Genomic DNA, 20,430 nt, shown 5'->3' on the forward strand with positions numbered 1-20,430 from the left:
AGGTTGGATATGAAAACACTGTCAAAATGACATACCCGGCGTTATTCTCTCCATCAGGCGCGGCGCCAAATGCCTTCTAATATTGCCTCTTCGCATACGCACCTTCCTCTTGGGCCCCGATTCCGACTCTGTAAGTCTTCTGCTTTCTTCTCTCTCTTCTATTTCGCAACACTACATAACTAGGTACCTACCAAGCGCATTTCGTTGCACGCATCAACCCTTCTTGCGACATGATAACGTAACTCCAACGCCAAAATCCATTTTCATTTCTTCTTCTTTTCCTCTTTCCTATGTCAATACAAGCCCGGTCTCCAGGCGAGGGATCAGTGTACCCACCCTTGATTCCACCGACTCCTACATCCTTCTTGGACACGTCGACCTGGGCCAACTATGATTCAAAGTCCAAAACTACCTTTGAGACCGTAACCAAGTCCTGTGAATGCTTCTACCCAACATGGACGACCACCAAATATCCTCACACTACTACATCCGCGGCCGCGGTCCTCCCACCCCCCAATCATGATGATTCTGGGCTTGCCCCCGGTGTGGTCGGTGGGATTGTCATCGGTGCCTTCTTTGGCTTGGTCCTCCTGATCCTCCTTTGCATATTCTGTTGCCGCGCCGCTCGATCAAGACGACGATATGACGACCTTTCACCTGCCTCATCTCCGTCGCCGCGCCGTCGGAGACCTCGGCCTCACAACCCGTATCCTAATCGACCCCAGGCCAACTTGACCTTTGTTGGTGGTGGCAATCGCAGGGAAACAAAAGTCGTCATGACCCAAAGTTCCCGTTACTTCGTCCGTCCCCCTCCAAACGTCATGCTGTCGAGGCCTGCCCCCAGGCCGCCACCTCCAATCAAAGAGACCAGGCGCGTGACCTCGCGCAAGGAGAGAATTGTGGTTGTGTGAGCCTGGGTCTGTCGCCAGCTTTGACATGTGTATATGGATGTGGTGGTGTGGTTTAATTTGGAAATAACAGGTGTTTATGAGAATTATGCATGTACAGATGAACAACAGACACGCAATGGGGGATCGCAATGATCAAGGGATATGAGGGTCGGGGAGCTGATGATGAGTACGAACTCTTGGTTGGATATGGGACTACGAATAGTATATATGGGATGGGATTGTAGTGTCACGAGTTCATAGTATTTATGTTACAGATGAGAATCAAAGCTCGGCATCTTCAAATCATTCGGGAAGCTTTCCACAAACCGCTGACTAGAAGTGAACTAGATATTCAAATCAACAATCCCCGCTTCCCTACCCCCTATCCAAACCACCGAGAGATATACATGACAAGAATCAAAGTTGGCCAAATCCAAACCTAGAAACTAAATGTTCAATGGCGTCGTTGCATTATACCAATTATAACTCATACCCCTCCCACTAGTCGAGCTTGGAGGCGCAGGTTGTGAGGGAGGACGCGTATAGTTGTCGTAATAGCCCGACCGACGATATGGTTGCTGAGGAGCCGGTGATCGATGAGATGAAGAATGAGGCGTATACATCGACGTGGGCGTTGGAGTTGGGTCCACCGGACGCGAGGAGTGATGATGACGACGATGGTGATCGTGCGACCGTGTGCTTGACGAGCCAAGAGACGAAGATGACCCCAACGACGATCCATAGGAAAGACTAGAGGCATCATCATATCGACCGCCGCCGCTAGATGAATGTGTATGCGAGGAGGCATGTCGCTTCTTCTTCGGAGATGACGAAGTCCCCCTATGAGAATGGATGTGTCTGTCGAATGGCTCCTCTATTTCTTCATCCATCTCCATTTCCGGCACTAGTACCGGTGCCGACACCGTTCTATTCTTACCCCCAATTCGAATCTGTGCATTACCGCCACTGCGTGCTCGACCCTGCGCTCTCAATCGCTCGGGACTTGCGTCGAGGTCATAAGGGTATGCCTCTGGTGACTTTTTAGCTCCTGATCTTCCAATAACAGCGCCGGGAGTGCCTTTTGGAGATGCTCGGCATGAAAAGTAGGCGAGTGGTCCTTTCAGAGCTTCGACGGGGTCGATGGCCACGGTTCGTCGTCTTGGTGCGGTTGCGGCGACCTTGACCCAGCCCTGAGGGGTGAGAACTGTAGGCATGGCGATGTTCGAGTGTTGGACAGTTGATTCAGTGTCGGGCTGACTTGGTTGTGGTGTAGTATAATGTAAGTGAGCGAAAATCCTCTGTCACAGTGGTGGGACGATCGCAGTTTAGAGTGGATATGTCAAACAATAATCAGGTAGGTCAGATATGCCTAGCAAGTGTGAAGAATGGTCTTTTTCGATGATGGAGACTCTGAAAGTCCTGTGTGAAACAGCTGTCAACCTACATTGCTTTGAGAGGCAATATTTTGTCAGGAGGCGTTGGGAGTTGCCTTTCCCAGCCTCCTCGTGTTCCTCATTGCGAGGCTGGGAATGAGGCGTGCGCCTGACTACGCGTACTTCCACGAATCGTTTGTAGTTTTGAACAACTCATCAGTGAACGATCAATGAACGGTCCAACAGATCCAGTCCCTGTCGAACTATGTGAGACAATTTGGAAATACTCATGCGTGGTATTAGGATGTGGTCTGTGAGAAAGTCTAGCTAGTCATGTTCTCGAGGCGATCCTGGCGTCAAACACTAAACCGCTTTAGGAAGTATCTAAATATCCGGCGGTGTATGCCACAGTACACGTACTTATGGTCTGCAGTTTACGGTGAAGTATTTACTCGCTTCTAATTGTCGTATTCTAAAATGCACGTGACAGTGAATATAATTCATACTCGTTGTACCTTACACCTCAGCATCTTGCAGCAATGCAGGCTTGACAGTACAAGTCTGGCATCGACAAAGATGAATCACATCGGCCTTCTCCAAATAGACTGGAAACCCAGTGCCTCCAAGGACCCTCCATAGTTTCGAATCTTTTCCAATGGTTTGTGGAAAAAAACCTAGTACAACCTTAGGCATCTTGTTACTGTCCGAATGCACGACAATGTTCTCAGACAGCCTATCAAACCAGTGAGTTTCCAACTCTTGCGTGGCTGGGTCAATGCCTGAGCGAATGACACGGATCTTAACCATCGTCGCCTCCATAAGGTCGTGACAACTGTTTATTCACCCATTAGTATGGACCGTCAGCATCCTCGCCGGCCATATAGATACACTTACATGTCGTACGTCTGATTAGCCTCATCCCAAATGAATAGATTTGAACTGACGATGTGCACTCGAGCAGTGTTGGGGATCTGAGAACAATGCTGTGGGGAAGGTACTGTCGCTTTCATTTCCTCCAGCTTGGTGAGGTAGCCGCAAAGTTCGGGCACGTACAAATGAGCTGGGTGTTTTGTGATTGCGTAGCCTCGACGTACCACGTCAGCGGCCTCTCGTCGAATCCGCGGGTCACGGCACCGTAAGGCCACCATGCTCATCACCCCAATATAGTCTACTCCGAATCCAACACATTGTTGCGCCCCCACTGCATCATCCCGACCCAAGGCTTGCAGAAATAGCTCGGCAAATCGGACCAACTCTTCAAATCGATGATTCAGTGCATCAAACGACGTCTCTTGTCGAAATGGTTCGCACTCGAGTCTCAATCGGCCAAATAGATATTGCATTTGTATGTGATACATGCCCAGCTCAAAATGACATGTGGACGAAGCTCCCGAGCACAAGCAGTGCCTTTTGGCCTGAGAGAGATATGTTTGGAATGTGTCATGCCACTGGCAAAGTACTTGCCGACCTTCAAGGATCGTCTTCGTGTCGGAAGTGGGCCAAGGGAAATTCTCGTATGTGTCGTCCAATTTCTCGCTGATTGTGTGAAGGATTTCGTGCAGATGATACCGAGCATCGCGCAAGCTTTTGAGCTTCGATGGTAAAGCGACCCCATCGCTTGGCAGACATCGAGACAAGAGTGGCATTGAACAGGCAACGGCCTGGTGAACTGAGTCAAAGATAGGTGCTACATGCCTTTGCACGGTGCTCGACCAAGATCGTGAAGATTCAACTTGTCGAGCCATCTTATTCGCATTGGACATTATTCTCCGGCCGGATTGTAGGTGAGTAAGCGAGGTGGCCCATTCGCCGCGGATGTTGTCGAAAAAGGCGAATAGAATGATGGCCAAAAGGAGTTCATCGATTTCGCCTTGGCCGTCTGCCTTTAATGCACAGCCAATGGCTTTGTTGTACTGCTGGAGGGCGAATTGTTGCCGGTCTCGTCGTCGAGCATAATCCTCGTGATCGACAGCCTCATGCCAGGATCCGATGGCCATCAAAGCGTGTCTGACAATGGGTCGCACATGGCCTGCTTGAATGACCAGAGTGTTCCAGAAGCGGTGGTCCATGAAGGTCAATAGCTCCGCCGAAGTGCGATCTCGGAAATAGTAGAAGCTCCATTGTTCCTCCTTGTCGTTGACTAGCCCAAACACCAGAGCTTTGGGAACTTGATAGCCAGCGCACTCGCGGTCGCTTACAGCACATCTTTTACACACCGGCTTGGTCTCATCACATTTGATCCGACGTTGTCTTTGAAAGTGGCGCGAGCGTTGGTTAGTCAAGAACATACTCCCGTGAATGTCAAGATCTTACTTGCATGTGACACAGCCGGACCTGACCTTAGGGGCATGTCTCTTCCGTCTCGGCTTTGACGTCACCGGCTGCACGCTTAAATCATGAGCAGTATTTATGTCGAGGGCGGCATCACCAGAAGTTGTATCGGAAGACATGGTCACACCTTTGCCGCCTTAGAATGATTGAAGCTAAGTTGAGATACAGAAGCAATAAAGAGACGAACTGACCGACTATTGTTCTCAAGAGGAAGGGAAAGTCGCCAGCATAGCTCGAATGTCCGGACTTTTATCTCGACACGTTGGCCCGAGGCTTGGTAGGGGCCGTTTGGGATTTGATGTAGACAGGCGGGCCATGATTTCTTGACTTGGGATGGGGCGCTGCCCATTGCAGGCATGATCGTAGCTTTGGGAGGCCCCAGAGGCCTGTGATACTAAGAACAGCAAGCCCTACTGGGCTGACGTCTGGCATGATGGGGACACTCAAGACAACCAAGAGAGTGACGATCGAACTTGGCAGCCATCGACCACTTGACTGGATGCCACGAGTTGGTCTTTCGGGTTGACCGATGCATTGCTACCTACCCGTGCTACTGTAGATGCATTATGGGTTTGTCGCCTGCTTCATGAGATCATGATGCATTTTCCCTGCAGATGAGGACGGGGAGAACTTTGCTATCAGTAGTGAGGTCTTCTGTTGCTTGCTCTTCAACCATCAACTTTCGTGGGCGGAAAGGGCGAGATAGCGATGTATGATAGAATGCTCCACAGAAGCGATGACTACGACGGAACACTTGAGCCAAAGATGATCTGCCTCAGCCTCGTAGCCATGCCAGCCTTGTGCTATCTCCAACATTCTCGCCAACCTTCGTCCCTCCTGCTCACGATGGCGCTTTGTTCATTCGTTGACCACCTTTGAGTCATACCCATTCGACGCGTATTGACGCCCACCATCCGCAACTTAATTCCACAAAACCTTCTCGCACAGGTCAAACACTGTGATATGTCATCGATCCCCGACCAATCGCCTGCCGACCCGGCCCCGACTCCCTCTCCCTTCAACTACATTCTTTCATTCCTCCTCGTCGGCATCTGCTGGGGCTTCACCACACCCTTCATCCGTAAAGCCGCAGTCAACTATACGGCCCCAACCCATTCCTCCATCACCGACCCTCGACGGTCGTGGCTGTCGCGACAGTTGGCGAAGGCTTTCTTCACCGTATTGGGCTTGCTCCGAAGTCCTGGATATGCCGTACCTTTGATCTTGAATTTGACCGGCAGCATTTGGTTTTTCTTGCTGGTGGGCCAAGCTGGCAAGTTATGCACCCTTCTCGTCTTTCCATGCCCCTTCTCGAATCCATCAATCCTCGCGTCGTTCGTTCGGCCTTTCTCCAAGCCTTGCGGATATGACGAGTAACTGACGGGCTCCCAGAACTATCTTTGACAGTCCCCATCACCAACTCTTTGGCATTTCTCTTCACGGTGCTCGGGGAATGGTACGCCGAAGGCAAGTTGATTACAAGGGACACTTGGGCCGGCATGCTCTTGGTCTGTGCCGGAATTGCTCTCTGTGTCTACTCCAAACTATGAGGTCTAGTTCCCAACCTACTCCACTGATTGGTTGATGGGGTGGTTACATATCCAATTAACGCCCAGCGGAAGTTAGGCTAAGCAAGACCGTACATATACCTATATATACATCGACCGCTGTGTCTTCCGCCCTGGATCCTGATATCCAATTCAATATACTATCAAAACATGCCGAGGATGCGCTGCTGCATCCCATATACGCCGAATCGCTCATGGCTACTCGCATTTGGATTTCTTCTGTGACGGGTATCATTATGACCAAGTCGCTCATTAATCATCGTCAATGTTCCGTCCCAATTCGGGCCGGTTCTTGCATCAGTCTCAAACGCCTCGAAACTAAAAGTGACATTAGTACATAACCATCTTTCCTGGCACAAAAACACTCACCAATCTGACAACGAGGAACCAACACGCTCCGATGAAGCGGAAAAGGGACAAGCCAGCCACCGACCACAAAATGACCGCCAAATAGATTGTCGAATTCTGCTGCTGGGGTACCGACTGGTCTGGATCGTTGCTGTCGACAACTATTCTTTGGAACCCAGCCACGTTAAGAACTGCGGCGACGAGGATGAAATTTGTTAGCATCCATACCGTAACAACATTGCTCCGGAAGGATTTGTAGTAATCTTCTTGCTTGTCGGCCACGCTGAGAACCTGGACCTCTTTCACCGCCTTTGTAGCAAATCTCTTGAGTTCAGCTTCGTATTGAGCGTTAAGATCCCCGTCATCCTGTGGAATCAGAACATCCACCATGCCGCCTGGCTTGACGTTGGCACTGGGCAGTTTTTCAGCCTTGTCATCGCCTTTAGTGCCCCAAGTAATGTCGTGCGTATTGCAAAACGCGTAGATGTTCAGCACATTGATGTAAGTCGGCGTGAGAACGACATATTGGATAAAACAGGTGAACATGTGCCACGGGTCAAAGAACAGAAAACTGGCGATAAACCAGAGCAGGTAGGTGCTCGCCAATGAAACGATGAGTCCAAAGAAGGTACTGTTGGTGAAGACGGTGGAAATGCTAAAGTCGTTCTGCGCCACTTGGGCTTGAATCGACCGAACCGTGAGGTAGATGGAAGCGAACGTCAGCCACACCATCAGAATCGACCAAAAAATCACCATCATCAGATAGGATTTTTTAGATCCTTGCGGTCTGTTGCCTAGTGAGAGAATAAAGCAGTAGAGCAGAGTACCGAGGTAGACAAACTCAAAGACGACTCCCAAGATTGTTCCAGCTCTACCCAAAGGTCCAGGTGATCCCAGGGATGCGGTGAGAAGTCGGAAGACCAGAAAGAAGTTGCCAATAGCAAACCAGGCAAAAAGCATGTTGATGGTTTGGTAGGTAAACTCAATCAAAAACATGAACTTCCGAATGGCGCTGTGGTCGCTGCGCCAAAGTTGATAGACGTGGGTGACGGCGTAAACGGCGGCAAAGAAGGAGCCATTGAGCCAGCGTCTTCGTTGCAACACAAACTCGGCGATTCGATCTGGGACGTCGGTCTCGCCAGTGGCAGACTTGACGTATTGCAACAGCCAGCGGCAGTTGCGCTTACTCACCAGCTCGAAACAAAGAATTCGATCTTCCGCCAGATACATGTTTGCCGTGAAAACGCCGGCATCAGCATGCATCGTTTCGCCCTTGAAGTATTTTTCCAGTGGACCTTCGCCGTTTTTGTCATTTTGCAATGCCACATAGCGGTAGGCGGAAAAGGCACCAGGAAGCACAGAGATGAAGCCAAAGGCTGACTCCAGAGGCTTGTCCAAGATGTTGGACATTTTGTACTCGAAATTTTGCGTGGCCACCAAAGGATTGTACAACTTCTTGCCGTGTTCCAGCATGACCTTGATCTCGCCACAAGCTCCACCAATCATTGGCTCCAGATCAAATGCTTTCCATAGTTGATAGATGGAATCTTTCCCTGGCTTGGTCCCGGCATCGATCAGGACGCAGATATTGGGATCCAGAACGCGACCAAAAGCTTGGAAAAACCAACGATGGGAATTGATCTTTTTCTGGTTCTTCTCCTTGAGGCAGAAGAGGAGCTGGACGGGAGTAGCTCCTTTCGGCTTCAGTGACACTTGGCTTCCTTTCAGCTCGATGCCCAACTGGGTAGTGTATTCGTAGATGTGGGCAGTGACATCTTTCCCGTTGACTTGTTGTTTGGCAATGCCATCCTGGTAGACGCCCAGACCAGCAAGTACAGCTCGAGTTCGGGGGTTGATTTTAGCACGGCCATCACTCACAATGCAGACGACTATCTTCTTCCAGGCCTCTTTGCCCCAGGTCTGACTTGAGCCTTTGTTGCACATAACTTCGATGTTCTTGAATACACCAATCATGGTGCGAGCAAACAGGAAATCGTCCTCGTTGTACATTGTGACGACGATGAAGATCTCAGTCTGTCTGGGTTTGGCAAACAGGCGTTGACGTAGGGTAAAGCGTTCCTCATAGAATTGGGAAGGGTCGCAGGTTGCAGCTGAGTATCGCATATGGGTGAACTCGTCACGTTCTGGAGGGGTTGCATGGGGGACCTGGCTCAGGAGGGTAGGAGGTACTGGGCAGTCCAGAACGAGGTTGCCGTTGAATAGTTGGACTTCTTTGACCGTCTTCCAACGACGAATAGGGGCTGGCGAAGGCGTCGGGCGCGCATTATCGTGATAACCATCAAAGTCGCCTTGGGCAGGCTGGGAATGAGGATCCGGTCCGTAAGCACTGTCTGGCTGCAAAATGGGAACGCGGTCGTTATCATTTCGGTAGCCCTGGTCTGGGGTGGGATAAGGGTCGAGGGCATAGTCGCCTTGGGGATGAGGTGAATAGGGCTGAGTGTAGTATTGATCATGGTGATCTTCAGGGGATACAATGTAATCATTCCTGCCATAACTGATGTCGCCTGCGGTCGGCATCTGACCTTGGTGTTGCTCGTACTGAGCATTGTGACCATGAGAGTTGTGGATATTTTCCACCGAGTATGTTGGTTGCATTGCTAGTCGGTCTTGAGAGGCCAAAGGCAGTTGCAACTGAAGATTTTGTCTCGAGTAGGCTTGGTCAAGATTGGAATATGGTTGGAGGGGTCGACCAGGCGAGGGAGATCTGGACTCGGGGAATTGACCATCCCGTGTGGGAGTTCCTGATCGCAAACGTCAGTCAATGGGAACTTGAAAGAGGAAAGGAATGGGATGTATGATAGAGCCTACCGAGCCGGTTGTATGCCATGGCTGGCAAAGAGTTTAAGGAGGAGTGGATAACGGTCCGTGAGCAGTAGGTTGGAATGTCCCCAGCAGGTTTCAAGTATGCAACCTTAGACGGGGATGGTATATAGGCAAGAGAATTGTGGGATGCTGTACTCCGTATAATGACCAACTCGAACTGTTGGAGTCAGCGGGTGTAGGAGGTATGGTTGAAGTTGAAGTTGATGGTGGAGCGGTTTCAGCTGAGGTGGAGAAGGACTTTGGTGTGTTTATCTGAAGCCCAGTCCGTCAGAGTTGGTGCTTTACGGGCCAGACCAACGGCGAGTAAAAAGAGCGTCGTCAATAAGGGGAGAGTTGGCCGGGCGCAGGCAAAGGTCAAGAAGCCTCGATGCAATGTGGTGTGTAAGGGATCGAATTAGAGAAGGAGTGAGTGATGTTGGAGAAAAAAGAACAAACGGCAATAAGCCCAGCGGTCGTTAAACAGGTCAGAGAGTGTTTCTACGTGAGTAGTATCAGGTGTGGAAAGGGGACAAATCTCGTGTTTTGGCCATGCAAGATGTATAGGCTACCTCCAGGATAGGCGCAGGACAAGCACAAAAGAGTTCGCGGAGGTGCCAGGGTTTGCGGGTCGACTAGGTACTGGTCTGGGTTCTGAACGTCAGCTGCAGCGCTCAGCCGTGTGGCTACAAGAGGCAAGGACGGTATTTTGTACCTAGCGGATGGCCAAGCAACCGGCACGATCTGCGGCGCAGCGGGCATTAAAGAGCATTGGTGCACAGGACAGACAGACTGGCATGACAAGATTACGGAGAACAGGTGGGAGGGTCCAGACAAGCCAACTAGGTACCTACTCCGTACTAAAAGCATACGCATACCTGGGCTCTTTACTGAAGTTGGCAACGGCTGGTCATGTCGCCCTTGTGAGTCCCTACCTCAGTTAGCCTTGTACCTGATGAGGAAGCCCGGGGACCCCTCCGCCATCTGTGGGTAGGCGCGTCACTGAGGCAATGCAGGCTGACCAAGAGTCCCACCCCTCCAGAACCTCGTGGCCCTTGCGTATCCCAACCTTGGCATTGTTGAGCTTGAGTGTTACTATTTTTTGTTTCAAGTTCTTGCCATGAATGTCCAGCTGTTGTGCATTGTGCCACCATGGCAATACTGTTTTCTGATTTGATTCTCTTCCATGCTGGATTCAAGGCCTAGCAGGCATATTTTAATCAGGTGGCGTCTTTGCCAGATTGAACTTTGTGACAAAAGAGAACCTCTAGGGTTGATTGATGTTGTGGCTATTGTGGCGGTGCGGGGGTCCCACAATTACTACAAGTCGCCTCAAGAGATCTGGGAAGGCAGCGAGGGTGACAGGATGGATGGCCACGAGGCCCCTCGGCCTAAGTAGTTGGAGTTGGGTTATTGTGACTTGTGCCCGTTTGCAACCTTTACAAATCCCCGCCTTGCATCTCCCAGCCTTGTCATCTACCCCCATCGAAAATCCACACACATACAGCAGGATTTACAGGATCCGCGCTTCGGTCATTGCTACGCAATCATCCGTAACTCGAACGGTTGTGCCGAGTGAATCCTGGACATTTGAAATTCCGAACCAGGACATTTCCCCAGGCATTTCGTCATCAGACTCGACCGCCTTGTCCGACGCCAGAAGTCTTCTAGACTGCGCCCCCTTAGTCCACCCCACCATGACCGACTCGAACAATATTTCCGTTCTTTTTGTTTGCCTCGGAAATATCTGTATGACATAGATGCCTTTGCTAGTACGCCTCAACTGATGACACACTAGGTCGATCGACCATGGCAGAAGGCGTGTTTCGATCGCTAGCCAAATCCAATCCACGCATCGGCGAGGTAGATTCAGCCGGAACGGGCGCTTATCACACCCTCGATCCTCCCGATTATCGAACGATGGCCACTCTGAGGAAACATTCTATAACAGACTACGACCATGGTGCCCGCCAGGTCAGAGGGGAGGACTTTCACAATTTTGACTATATCTTCGCCATGGATCATTACAATCTGCGCGATCTTCAGAGATTACAGAACAAGGTAAACAACAAAGGTCCCAAGAGCAAGGCAAACCTCATGCTATTTGGTGAGTTTGGAGGCAAGAAGCAGGCTGAGGAAGTTGGGGACCCGTACTACGGTGCCGATAACGGATTCGAGGTCGTCTTTGAGCAGGTCTCGAGGTTTTCCCGGAATTTCTTAGATGAGGTGGTGAACAAGAAGCAGTGAATTGCTTGAGAAGAACCACACTATTGGCAAAGCCCGGCGCATGGGGGGGTATAGACTTTGGAATTCCAGGATACCTGCTAGATAGATTGCAGTGCTTGAGTGGTGAACGATTACATGGCACGGTGAAGGGCAGAACGCATAGAAACCGACTTGACACCCGAGGGGCCCCCCTGGGAGGCGGTTGGAGTATAATTTAGGACGATAGCATAGGTACCTAGATATATACTTTTAGGTGGTGTTAGGGAGTTTACTTGGCTGCCTGGATGCCCAAGGCGCCCCACCGTCATGAGTAACTGCATAACTTCAGGGTTGCCCTTTTACTCACATCCGTGCTCGTACTTGTGCTGGCAATGCTGGCAATGCTGGGCATGGCAGTTCCCGTCATCCGCTGCTGACTGAACCACGGCGGATTCCTCGGGCTGAATGAGCATTCCTTCCATACGTATACTGGATTGGGTTCTGGCGACCACACAGATTCACCTCGTCATCATCCTCTCGTCTTGCTTGTTGTTTCCTTCCTAACTGTCTATATGCGACGCTCATTTTACTTGCGTCCATTCCAGCTGTTGCATCCTCGTCGACTGCCAGCTGTTGTCCCTCCCCGTCAGTTTCTTACAGCCCCTCCAACTCTCCCAGTCCTCCCCGCTCCACCTCATCCGGCCTCCCACTTTCAGGTCCATCTACAAAGTCGACGACTCGTGTGGACCACTTCTTCTCCTGCAAAATCGTCGCCTGGATCTCTACCTTTCAAAGCATCTATATCCTGGCACCTCCTGGTTCTGACCCTAGCATGTGGAGGCGTCCTCTTTGTTGACCATCTCCTGCGCAATAATTCTTCCCCCCCACGCGACATCCAGACTTCGTCTGCCCGCCGCCAAACAGTCACATCTCCCCCCGCTGGTGCTTTCGACCCCTTTTACACAGACATGCCTGTCCCTGCCGGACATGTGGGCAATCTGACCCCGGAGCAAGAGACCAAGTTGCGCGAGTTCTGGGCCGTCACGTTGAAGGTCTTTGGCGTGGAAAATCCCAACCCACCATCCGAGGCGGATACTCCTCAAACCGAAGACTCGCAGTCTGTTTCGGAACTTGACAAGGATAAAAAGAAGCCCAAGAAGCGGTTAGGGCTGTTTAAAAGACACGATGATAAGCCTGCGAGTGGCACGGTCACGCCCAAAGACCCGAGCTCCCACATCGAGTCAGACGACAAGTATGGCCAGGTCCGAGAGTTTCAAGAGATTCTCGCGACTCAGAATCCAGAGTCGCTGCGCGCCGCCTTCTGGAGTATGCTCAAAGCTGATCATCCTGATGGATTACTACTCCGATTCCTGAGAGCGCGGAAATGGGATGTCGATAAGGCCTTGGTTATGCTGATCGCTACCATGAGATGGCGAAGCCACGACCAACACGTCGACGACGACATTATGTTCAAAGGAGAAGGAGGCGCTTTGGAAGACTCCAAGTCATCTGATGCCGCTGTCAAGCGTGAAGGAGACGATTTCCTCACCCAGCTGAGACTGGGCAAGAGCTTCTTGCACGGAACCGACAAAGAGGGAAGACCGCTGTGTTTTGTTCGCGTCCGTCTGCACAGGGGCGGGGAACAGACTGAGAAGAGCCTGGAACGTTACACCGTCTACGTGATTGAAACAGCCAGATTACTCCTCAGGCCACCAATAGAGACTGCTGTGAGTATCTCCTTGACCGTGCTGAGGCCGGGACTTGACTTGGCAAGATACTGACTTTCGTCTGCAGTGCATAGTGTTCGACATGTCACAATTCACCATGGCCAACATGGATTACACACCAGTCAAGTTCATGATCAAGATCTTTGAAGCAAACTATCCGGAATCTTTGGGCGCGGTGCTGGTACACAAGGCACCGTGGATCTTCCAAGGCATCTGGAAGATCATCCGTGGATGGTTGGACCCGGTGGTCGCCGGCAAAGTCCACTTTACCTCGAACGTGGAAGATCTAGAGGAGTTTATTCCCAAATCGCAAATCATCACGGAACTCGGTGGGGCTGAGGAATGGGAGTATAAGTACGTTGAGCCCGTTCCCGGCGAGAACGACGCCATGAAAGATGAGGCTGCGCGAACCAGCCTCCAGCAACGACGAACCACAGATGTCCTGCAGTTTCAAAGTAAGACGTTTGAGTGGATCGCCACGGGATCTGGGCCCGAAGCAGGCAAGATCAAGGAGGAGCGACACGAGATTGCTAAGCGGTTGAACGACAATTACTGGAAATTGGACAAACACATCCGAGCTCGTGCCTATTACGACCGCATTGGCATGATCTCAACGGATGGCAAGATCAACTTCTACCCTCCAACTCCAGTGGTCAGTGAAGTGACGAATGAAAAGGTCACACCGCTTGCTGCACCGACACACAAGGAGGTCGAACCATCGCCCGACGATGTAGACTGAACAAGAATAAGACGTGTCAACAGATACAGCTTCCTTTTCTGTAGAGGGAAAGTTGAAGCAAAAGCTTAATCCTTTGTTAAGGCGAGCATGTATGCATGAGACCTATCGACTTCGATTCCACGAGTACAGTGTTCAGATGACATGTGAGGTTGCACTGCATCTCAGCATGAGCCACCATGATGATTGATCCTGGACGGTCCGTAAATATCATGACATGTCATATTACTTCTGTCATGATTTTTGTTTCTACCTGCCGATTAGATGATCCGCCAAGATGACCATGCAGGGACCGCCTGGCACCCATGTTTCTAAGGAATTATAAATGTCAGATTCAGGCATCGTATTCGGATCTACATACCTACTTCTAGGATGTTGGTACATACACACAACAGATTTCAGGCTGGGGAGACACCTTATGTAGAGGTAGGACAAAGTACGACAGTGCTGTAGATACCTATCTATCTACTTACATCCCTTGTGTACCTAAGGCAGCCGAGGAATTCTTTGAAACTCCTGTCGTGCAGTGTTGGTCGTATTCGCAATTATCAATACTACCTACCTTAGGTACCTACCTTAGGTACCTACCTACTTAAGTACGTAGGGATATGCCCGGGCATCGCCTAACCTAGCAAGCCAAGTGCAAGTGCAAGTGCAACAGGACCAGGATTGATTTACATAAATACAACAATGTGAGACCTCGGGGATCTACTTATTCAGTGACGGGGATTGGAGCTGGAGCTGCAGATGAATTACTACATAGTACTTACTTGCATATCCGGAGAGTTCTGGTGGCTGGTTGCCTGAATCCTGTCCTCAAGGAGCGGGTTTCGGCGGCGTGTGTGATGTGTGATTACTACTGTAAAATAATGTATTTTTATCTCGCCCAAGTCCATAGGTCAGCTTATTAGTACTTATAGTCCATATCATCCATTGACCGCCTTTGCAATCATCTTATAGATTTATATCCACTAGACGTCAGATTTCGACTCTTTTGTACTCATTACGCAACAATATGTCGTTTGTATCTATTCAACCACCAGACCCAACTCTCCAGGAAGCTACTCTGTCTTTTGTCCAGAGTCTACAAGAACAACTAGCTCGAGCCGAGTTCACCAAGACAGTAACTGCAGAAACAGCCAAAGACCGTCATGCCCATTCACAGATTAAGGCTCATGGCTCTAAGAACACCAAATCTCACGACACGAAGACGGGCACTCATTTGGGTGCACGGATCACAAGGCTGAAGCCCCGTTCGTGAGCTATGATCATACTCTGAGAATCCTCCACCATTATAGACCTCCCCTTTGGACCGAAGTCAAGGATGATTAAATTGCAAAACGCAAGACAAAGTCGAAATCGTTCAGACAAGACGGGCACGACAAGCGTGCAAATACTACCAACCATGTCAACTCGATCCTCACCCACCTTAAGTCTTTCCAAGGAATGTCATCTTTCTTCTATGGCTCTTGGTTAGCAGTCACACGAATTTCATTCATTAGTGCATCCATCGTTGCATTGCTCAGATATGTCAGACCGGTAAACTCGGTTTCACACAGATACGACCTCAGGGCACGAAGGACGAGATCTCTCGACCTAGGCGATGCCCTCATCATGAGGTCGACAAAGTCCACAATCTCTTCGACGGCGAAGACATCCGCGGTGGTCTGGTCTGGCCCTTGGACGTTGGCAGCGTGATGAGTCATCATAATCAGCAACGTCACTGTCGCACAGTTGGTGCCAAAGCAACGCAGGACCGATTCTCTCCTTTGATTATTTGCCGCTGCGGTGGCTATGTCTCGTAGGTAAACGGCACTCGTTGCAGAGCTGTCGCGGAAGGCCCAGAAGGCAGTGTTGATGATGAAGAGGGTGGCGAGGTATGAGCGGTACTGCTCCGTGGTCAAGGAACCAGGTGGCGGTGTGATGTAGTGGGATAACGCGGGGGTGTCGAAAAAAGACGCCCATTGCTGCATGTGTCGGGCGTGGCATCGGTGTGCTTCGGTTGATAGTGGTTCAATGTCACCAGGCAGTGCAGCAGTCGAGATGTCGCACAGCCTGAGCCAATAATTCCAGGCTTGGAATGCGCGCAACTTTTGTTTAAGCCAGGTCAAGGTCTGGGGCATTATATGCTGGTTCTGAAAATCAGGGGTCCCAATTTCTATGAGTATGTTGACCAACATGATGGCTCGAGCCGAATCAATTTCACGGATCTTGTGGAGTCCGCCATGCATGTCGATGATTTTCTTGACCGCACGCATATGAATCTCGGATATACCCACATTCCCAAGACGCTTCTCAGCCGCCGCCATAGTTGCGAGTGATAATGTGAAGGCGTTGAGACCTATACCCGTCGCATCTACCCCCGCCAGGAACTGGCGAATCAATGTATAGATATATCCACGTCGTTTCAAGATTGACTGTCTGCGATCCCAATCGGTTGGCTGGAAGCTCAGGTCGCCGCTTTCTGCCGAGAACAAGATCATGGCCAGAGTACAGGGCTTGGTACTGATGTCTCTAATGACAACCTCTCTGATCATGTGCGCGAGCTCTTTGGACGCGACGCCAAAGACGCCGTCCGGAACCAGGGTCATATCTGGATGACTTGTTAGTTACGGTGGAGAATAAGACTGGCTGAATCGACATACAGTGATGTAGCAAATGTCTGTCCGGCACAGTGAGCTCAATGGCAGGGTGAAGAAATGGGTCTAACATGCTGGTGCTGATGGGAATGGGGAGTACAGTCGGCGTACGCGATGGCTCTTCGTCTGCTTGGTGTCTCTGTGGTTGCGTACGCACCGGAATCATGTTGGCAAGTTCCTGCCGACATGTTGATTCGGCTCCACGCGTGAGCTCCCTGTCGAGAGATAACTGTCCGCATTCCGGGTGCAGCTGTTGACTTGAGTACAAGACTTGTCTCTGCAAACGTGCCCTCCGAAATGTCACTCTGGCAGCATGTGACCGGAGCGAAGATCTTTCGAGCTCGATAGCCCTTTGACTACGGGGCTTTTTAGATGGAGTCAGGATAACGAAGCGATAATCGGAAAACTCCATGTCGCTTTATAGCAGTTGATTTTGCTGGTGTTGCATTCCTCTTGCCTTTGGTGCTCTGCTCTGGTTGTGTTGTATCAGCTGGTTAATAAAGTCGTTCAAGCAGTCTCTGGCGGTAGAATTGGTTTTATGTCGGGTGCTGATGATGGATCGGTTTCAACCTTACCCCTGGCTGCAAAGACACAGGGAGCTAGTAACGCGGGATCAGATAGTTCGTCCTAGACGTTAGAGCGTTTGATTGCAGTGGCTCATCATCGTAGTCCCATCACAGCCAGATCCCATGAGATCTACCGACTGTCTTCAGGTATATTCAACGCAAGCTTTGTCAGCCTACTTGATCCGTTTGTTTTACGCCCAAAAATGTAGAGCCAATCAAAGTGTGGCAGCTGCCGAAGCGAGAGCGCCAAAGATCCAAAGAGCTTGGTTCTTGTAGAGCTATCTGGACAAGGACTTCGGCGCATGCATGACTCGTGTTAACTGGCGGCGTCTGACCTGGTTCCGTATCCGTCGGCTTCAGCTGCTAGATGTGGTGTTGACCATGATGTTGAGGTACTGGAGGTGTAAAGGCCGGTGCTGTGCTTCTATCAAGAATGAAGAGGCGGGAGGCGGACAACGGTGAGCTTGTTGGATGTCACTGCGGTGGAGCGTGGGAATATGCCGACATTGTAGATACGGGCATTCCAGAGTGGACGAGCCTCGAAAAATCAACAATGAATGCGCGTGTATGGTCGCAGGGGTGCAGTCATAAAAATGCTTACCTAGGGAGGTACCTACCTCCTACCGTGCCCCAGACTCGACCTGTATTTTAGTACGGGAGGAAAAATGTAGGTGGCTAGAAGGAGAAGTAGGTAGATGGTATTAACTAGAAAGGGAAGTTGGTATTTGGTATTAGCTACCTACGGAGTAGGTAGGTAGTCGCACTTCCAGATGTGTGATGCGGCACAGTCTTTCTTATTATTCTCTTTATGCCCGCGCTCCATGAACATGAAGCCGAGAGAGCAGATACTCAAGTCTTCAATGTCTTTTATAGGAAGACTCACGCCTTCTGTACACATTTACATACGGACTACTACTGTCAAAGTACTTATTACAGAGGTACCTCGAGGTTATAGAGCTGGAGATGCAGAGGCACGAGAGGACAACCAGCGTCATAGGGCCTTGGCAAAGAGGAGCCCCTCCAAGTCAAGATTGGGTTTAAGCTGGAATCAACGCCAGCCCTCGACCAGCTCCAACTCCAACTTGGCTGCCACCCGCCATTCGTTGCAGGATGTGGTGCAGCCTGCTGTTATCCAAATTGCCATGACGCCAGGTTTTCAGTCGCAGCCATCTTCAGCATTCGATCTATCATCTCGACTGACCAGCACCGAGGTTCTGTGAGTCAGCATATGAGCGTTTGACAAGCACAGGCCTTCTCCAACGCAATCGCCCCTCCACCGACCGCACACTGCGATCAAACGCGATTGCTTAGCGATAGGACGTCAGAGATCCTTTCATCGTCGAACTAAGTGATTGCCCCAGGCATCGCGGTCTCACGCTTTTGGCCGCCGCCCGACACCAAACGCAAGCAACTCTTCTTCCATCACCCCCACCCTCAATCCACCATATTAGAATCACAACACTTGTGGTTGCAACGCCCCTGTTGGCGTGGCGGGGACGATGGCCGACTTTTCACTCGTCCCCAGCGGGAGTGTACATAATTACACCGGCATGTTGACGCGGAGTATTGTCTTCTCCGCCGCACTGCTGGTGTTTCTAGCCTGTAAGCTGGACTTGGAATCTGCCGCTTGAACGAGATGACTAACTCTTATTCAACAGCCTCGGGGCTCACTATTGCCTCCATTGTTGTTCCCAATTGGATTGCCTACGATGGCAGCACGGTTGGTCATGTTGCGTCTGGGTCATGGCCTAAGCTGATAAGAAGTAGAACCACGGGACCTCGATACACTATACCTACGGGCTTCATCGCCGATGTTCCAACACCAACCTCCCTCCTGCTACTGACCCATACCTCATGTCATCCCTCCAATGCGTACCATTCCCTCGTTACACCGACTGTCATGGCGAAGATCGTTACTTTTGCAGCATGTGGAGGTCGGTTGGATTTCTCATGTCATTTGCTGTAGTGCTCGAGGGCATGACGATTGCAGCATTTGCAATACTATTGATAGGGGGCAAGCAGAAACGAGAACAAGGGTGGGGAGTCCTCACGATCTTGGTTGTGTTATCTGCAGTTGTACAAGCGATCGGCATGGCACTGATGGTGAGTAATGGCTCTGTTTACAAGGGGCAGAGATGCACTGGACCCCGGCTGACCTGGATAGGCATATCTATTCGAGAACGATGAGCGATTCTTTTCCGGCTGGTATCTGGACAAGAGCTGGACTATGTGTACAATTTCGTGGAGTTTTGAAGCCTTGAGTGCTGTGTCGATAACATTGGCAGCAATCATCCTGCCTAGTGAGGGAGGTTACGAGTTGATTCCAGACCATGCTTGAGGTAATAGAGGCAAGCGAATGAGGTTGGGTTCACCAATGAATTTTAGGAAGGCGCATATGATTGGCAACTAGGTAGTTGTCTGTCGCTGGCGTATGGGGCATGCAGCAGATCTGCCGTGTCAGTAGAAGCAATGAAATACTGAAAAGGACTCTCGGCAAATACATCAATTATCGACCGCTTGTGGTAAAGGCCTTGTGCAAGTTATGAGAGCACCAGGATTGGTCATGTCCCACCACGTGTCTCTACCGATAATTGGCCTGGGAGGTGCTTAGGTAACTTGATACCTGAGGTATGCCTATCTCGGTTGTAGTACATGGAAATACTGGAACTCATGACGAAGCATCAATCAAGATGAAATACCTCGTTGCTGTAACCTTTGTGACCTTAGGGGGGCGGTGCCACATGGTCACCGACTTGGAAGTGGCTGAGGAATGGAGAGAATCGCATTGGTGGCAAGTCTGCATCCTGAGTACGGAGTACGCGCCGCATGCACCTTCCCAAAGCCAGGTTCAGGGTTTGGAACTCCACAAAGCCACCACAAGTACTCCGTATCAGGTACGAGTACCTACGAGTGCTACTCCTCCGTACTTGCAGCCTCCTTCAGCGCCAGCTCGAGGTCGTGGTGTTGTGTCAGGCCAGTGTCCACTGCCATGCAAAGAAAATCGCTAGACTAATCGTAAATGGACCTTCGCTTAAATGGCAAACCTTAACTAAGAAAAGAAACAACTCTGTACAGAGTACTCGCCACTTGTACGGCGTTTGAATCCGCAGAATATGGAGAAATTCTGGAGCAACAAGCTCTTAGTGTGGCTAGTTCGTGCTAGTCGTGCTAGTCGTGCTAGTCCTGTTAGTGGCTTTGCGCCAACGGCTCTTGCCAAGTCCCGAGGC

General features: G+C 50.6%; 9 protein-coding genes across 10 annotated transcripts; 5 read left to right on the top strand and 4 right to left on the bottom strand.

Moving 5' to 3' along the window:
- The first annotated feature begins 123 nt into the window (after window positions 1-123).
- PV10_00172 (uncharacterized protein) lies at window positions 124-1,202 on the top strand. The gene has a single exon (XM_016364214.1). It carries the CDS (start codon window positions 291-293, stop codon window positions 909-911), a length of 621 nt encoding a protein of 206 aa, XP_016227863.1. The 5' UTR covers window positions 124-290; the 3' UTR covers window positions 912-1,202.
- PV10_00173 (uncharacterized protein) lies at window positions 1,093-2,545 on the bottom strand. Its single transcript, XM_016364215.1, has one exon. It carries the CDS (start codon window positions 2,102-2,104, stop codon window positions 1,337-1,339), a length of 768 nt encoding a protein of 255 aa, XP_016227864.1. The 5' UTR covers window positions 2,105-2,545; the 3' UTR covers window positions 1,093-1,336.
- A 608-nt stretch (window positions 2,546-3,153) lies between these two features.
- On the bottom strand, window positions 3,154-4,713 carry PV10_00174 (uncharacterized protein; the record flags this gene model as incomplete). The annotated part of the gene is made up of 2 exons (XM_016364216.1): window positions 3,154-4,513; window positions 4,577-4,713. 2 exons carry the CDS (start codon window positions 4,711-4,713, stop codon window positions 3,154-3,156), a joined length of 1,497 nt encoding a protein of 498 aa, XP_016227865.1.
- Window positions 4,714-5,428: 715 nt separating this feature from the next.
- On the top strand, window positions 5,429-6,328 carry PV10_00175. 2 transcript variants are annotated; one of them, XM_016364217.1, is made up of 2 exons: window positions 5,429-5,867; window positions 5,987-6,328. In XM_016364217.1, exons 1-2 carry the CDS (start codon window positions 5,558-5,560, stop codon window positions 6,142-6,144), a joined length of 468 nt encoding a protein of 155 aa, XP_016227866.1. In that variant the 5' UTR covers window positions 5,429-5,557; the 3' UTR covers window positions 6,145-6,328. The 2 variants fall into 2 exon arrangements, with proteins under 2 accessions (XP_016227866.1, XP_016227867.1); XM_016364218.1 differs by having other exon boundaries at window positions 5,429-6,328.
- PV10_00176 (chitin synthase 2) lies at window positions 6,081-9,987 on the bottom strand. Its single transcript, XM_016364219.1, has 3 exons — window positions 9,340-9,987; window positions 6,532-9,272; window positions 6,081-6,480 (listed from the first exon to the last, which is right to left on the bottom strand). The coding sequence occupies exons 1-3, from the start codon at window positions 9,356-9,358 to the stop codon at window positions 6,466-6,468; spliced, it is 2,775 nt and encodes a 924-aa protein (XP_016227868.1). The 5' UTR covers window positions 9,359-9,987; the 3' UTR covers window positions 6,081-6,465.
- A 771-nt stretch (window positions 9,988-10,758) lies between these two features.
- Window positions 10,759-11,862, top strand: PV10_00177 (uncharacterized protein). Its single transcript, XM_016364220.1, has 2 exons — window positions 10,759-11,079; window positions 11,129-11,862. Exons 1-2 carry the CDS (start codon window positions 11,028-11,030, stop codon window positions 11,575-11,577), a joined length of 501 nt encoding a protein of 166 aa, XP_016227869.1. The 5' UTR covers window positions 10,759-11,027; the 3' UTR covers window positions 11,578-11,862.
- Window positions 11,863-12,046: 184 nt separating this feature from the next.
- PV10_00178 (uncharacterized protein) lies at window positions 12,047-14,474 on the top strand. Its single transcript, XM_016364221.1, has 2 exons — window positions 12,047-13,262; window positions 13,330-14,474. Exons 1-2 carry the CDS (start codon window positions 12,108-12,110, stop codon window positions 13,999-14,001), a joined length of 1,827 nt encoding a protein of 608 aa, XP_016227870.1. The 5' UTR covers window positions 12,047-12,107; the 3' UTR covers window positions 14,002-14,474.
- A 931-nt stretch (window positions 14,475-15,405) lies between these two features.
- PV10_00179 (uncharacterized protein) lies at window positions 15,406-17,669 on the bottom strand. Its single transcript, XM_016364222.1, has 2 exons — window positions 16,644-17,669; window positions 15,406-16,591 (listed from the first exon to the last, which is right to left on the bottom strand). Exons 1-2 carry the CDS (start codon window positions 17,047-17,049, stop codon window positions 15,459-15,461), a joined length of 1,539 nt encoding a protein of 512 aa, XP_016227871.1. The 5' UTR covers window positions 17,050-17,669; the 3' UTR covers window positions 15,406-15,458.
- A 627-nt stretch (window positions 17,670-18,296) lies between these two features.
- On the top strand, window positions 18,297-19,799 carry PV10_00180 (uncharacterized protein). Its single transcript, XM_016364223.1, has 4 exons — window positions 18,297-18,805; window positions 18,862-18,923; window positions 18,971-19,306; window positions 19,368-19,799. Exons 1-4 carry the CDS (start codon window positions 18,703-18,705, stop codon window positions 19,539-19,541), a joined length of 675 nt encoding a protein of 224 aa, XP_016227872.1. The 5' UTR covers window positions 18,297-18,702; the 3' UTR covers window positions 19,542-19,799.
- The last annotated feature ends 631 nt before the right edge of the window (window positions 19,800-20,430 follow it).

Source organism: Exophiala mesophila (assembly GCF_000836275.1).
Source record: "Exophiala mesophila strain CBS 40295 unplaced genomic scaffold supercont1.1, whole genome shotgun sequence".
Taxonomy (NCBI): Eukaryota; Fungi; Ascomycota; class Eurotiomycetes; order Chaetothyriales; family Herpotrichiellaceae; genus Exophiala; species Exophiala mesophila.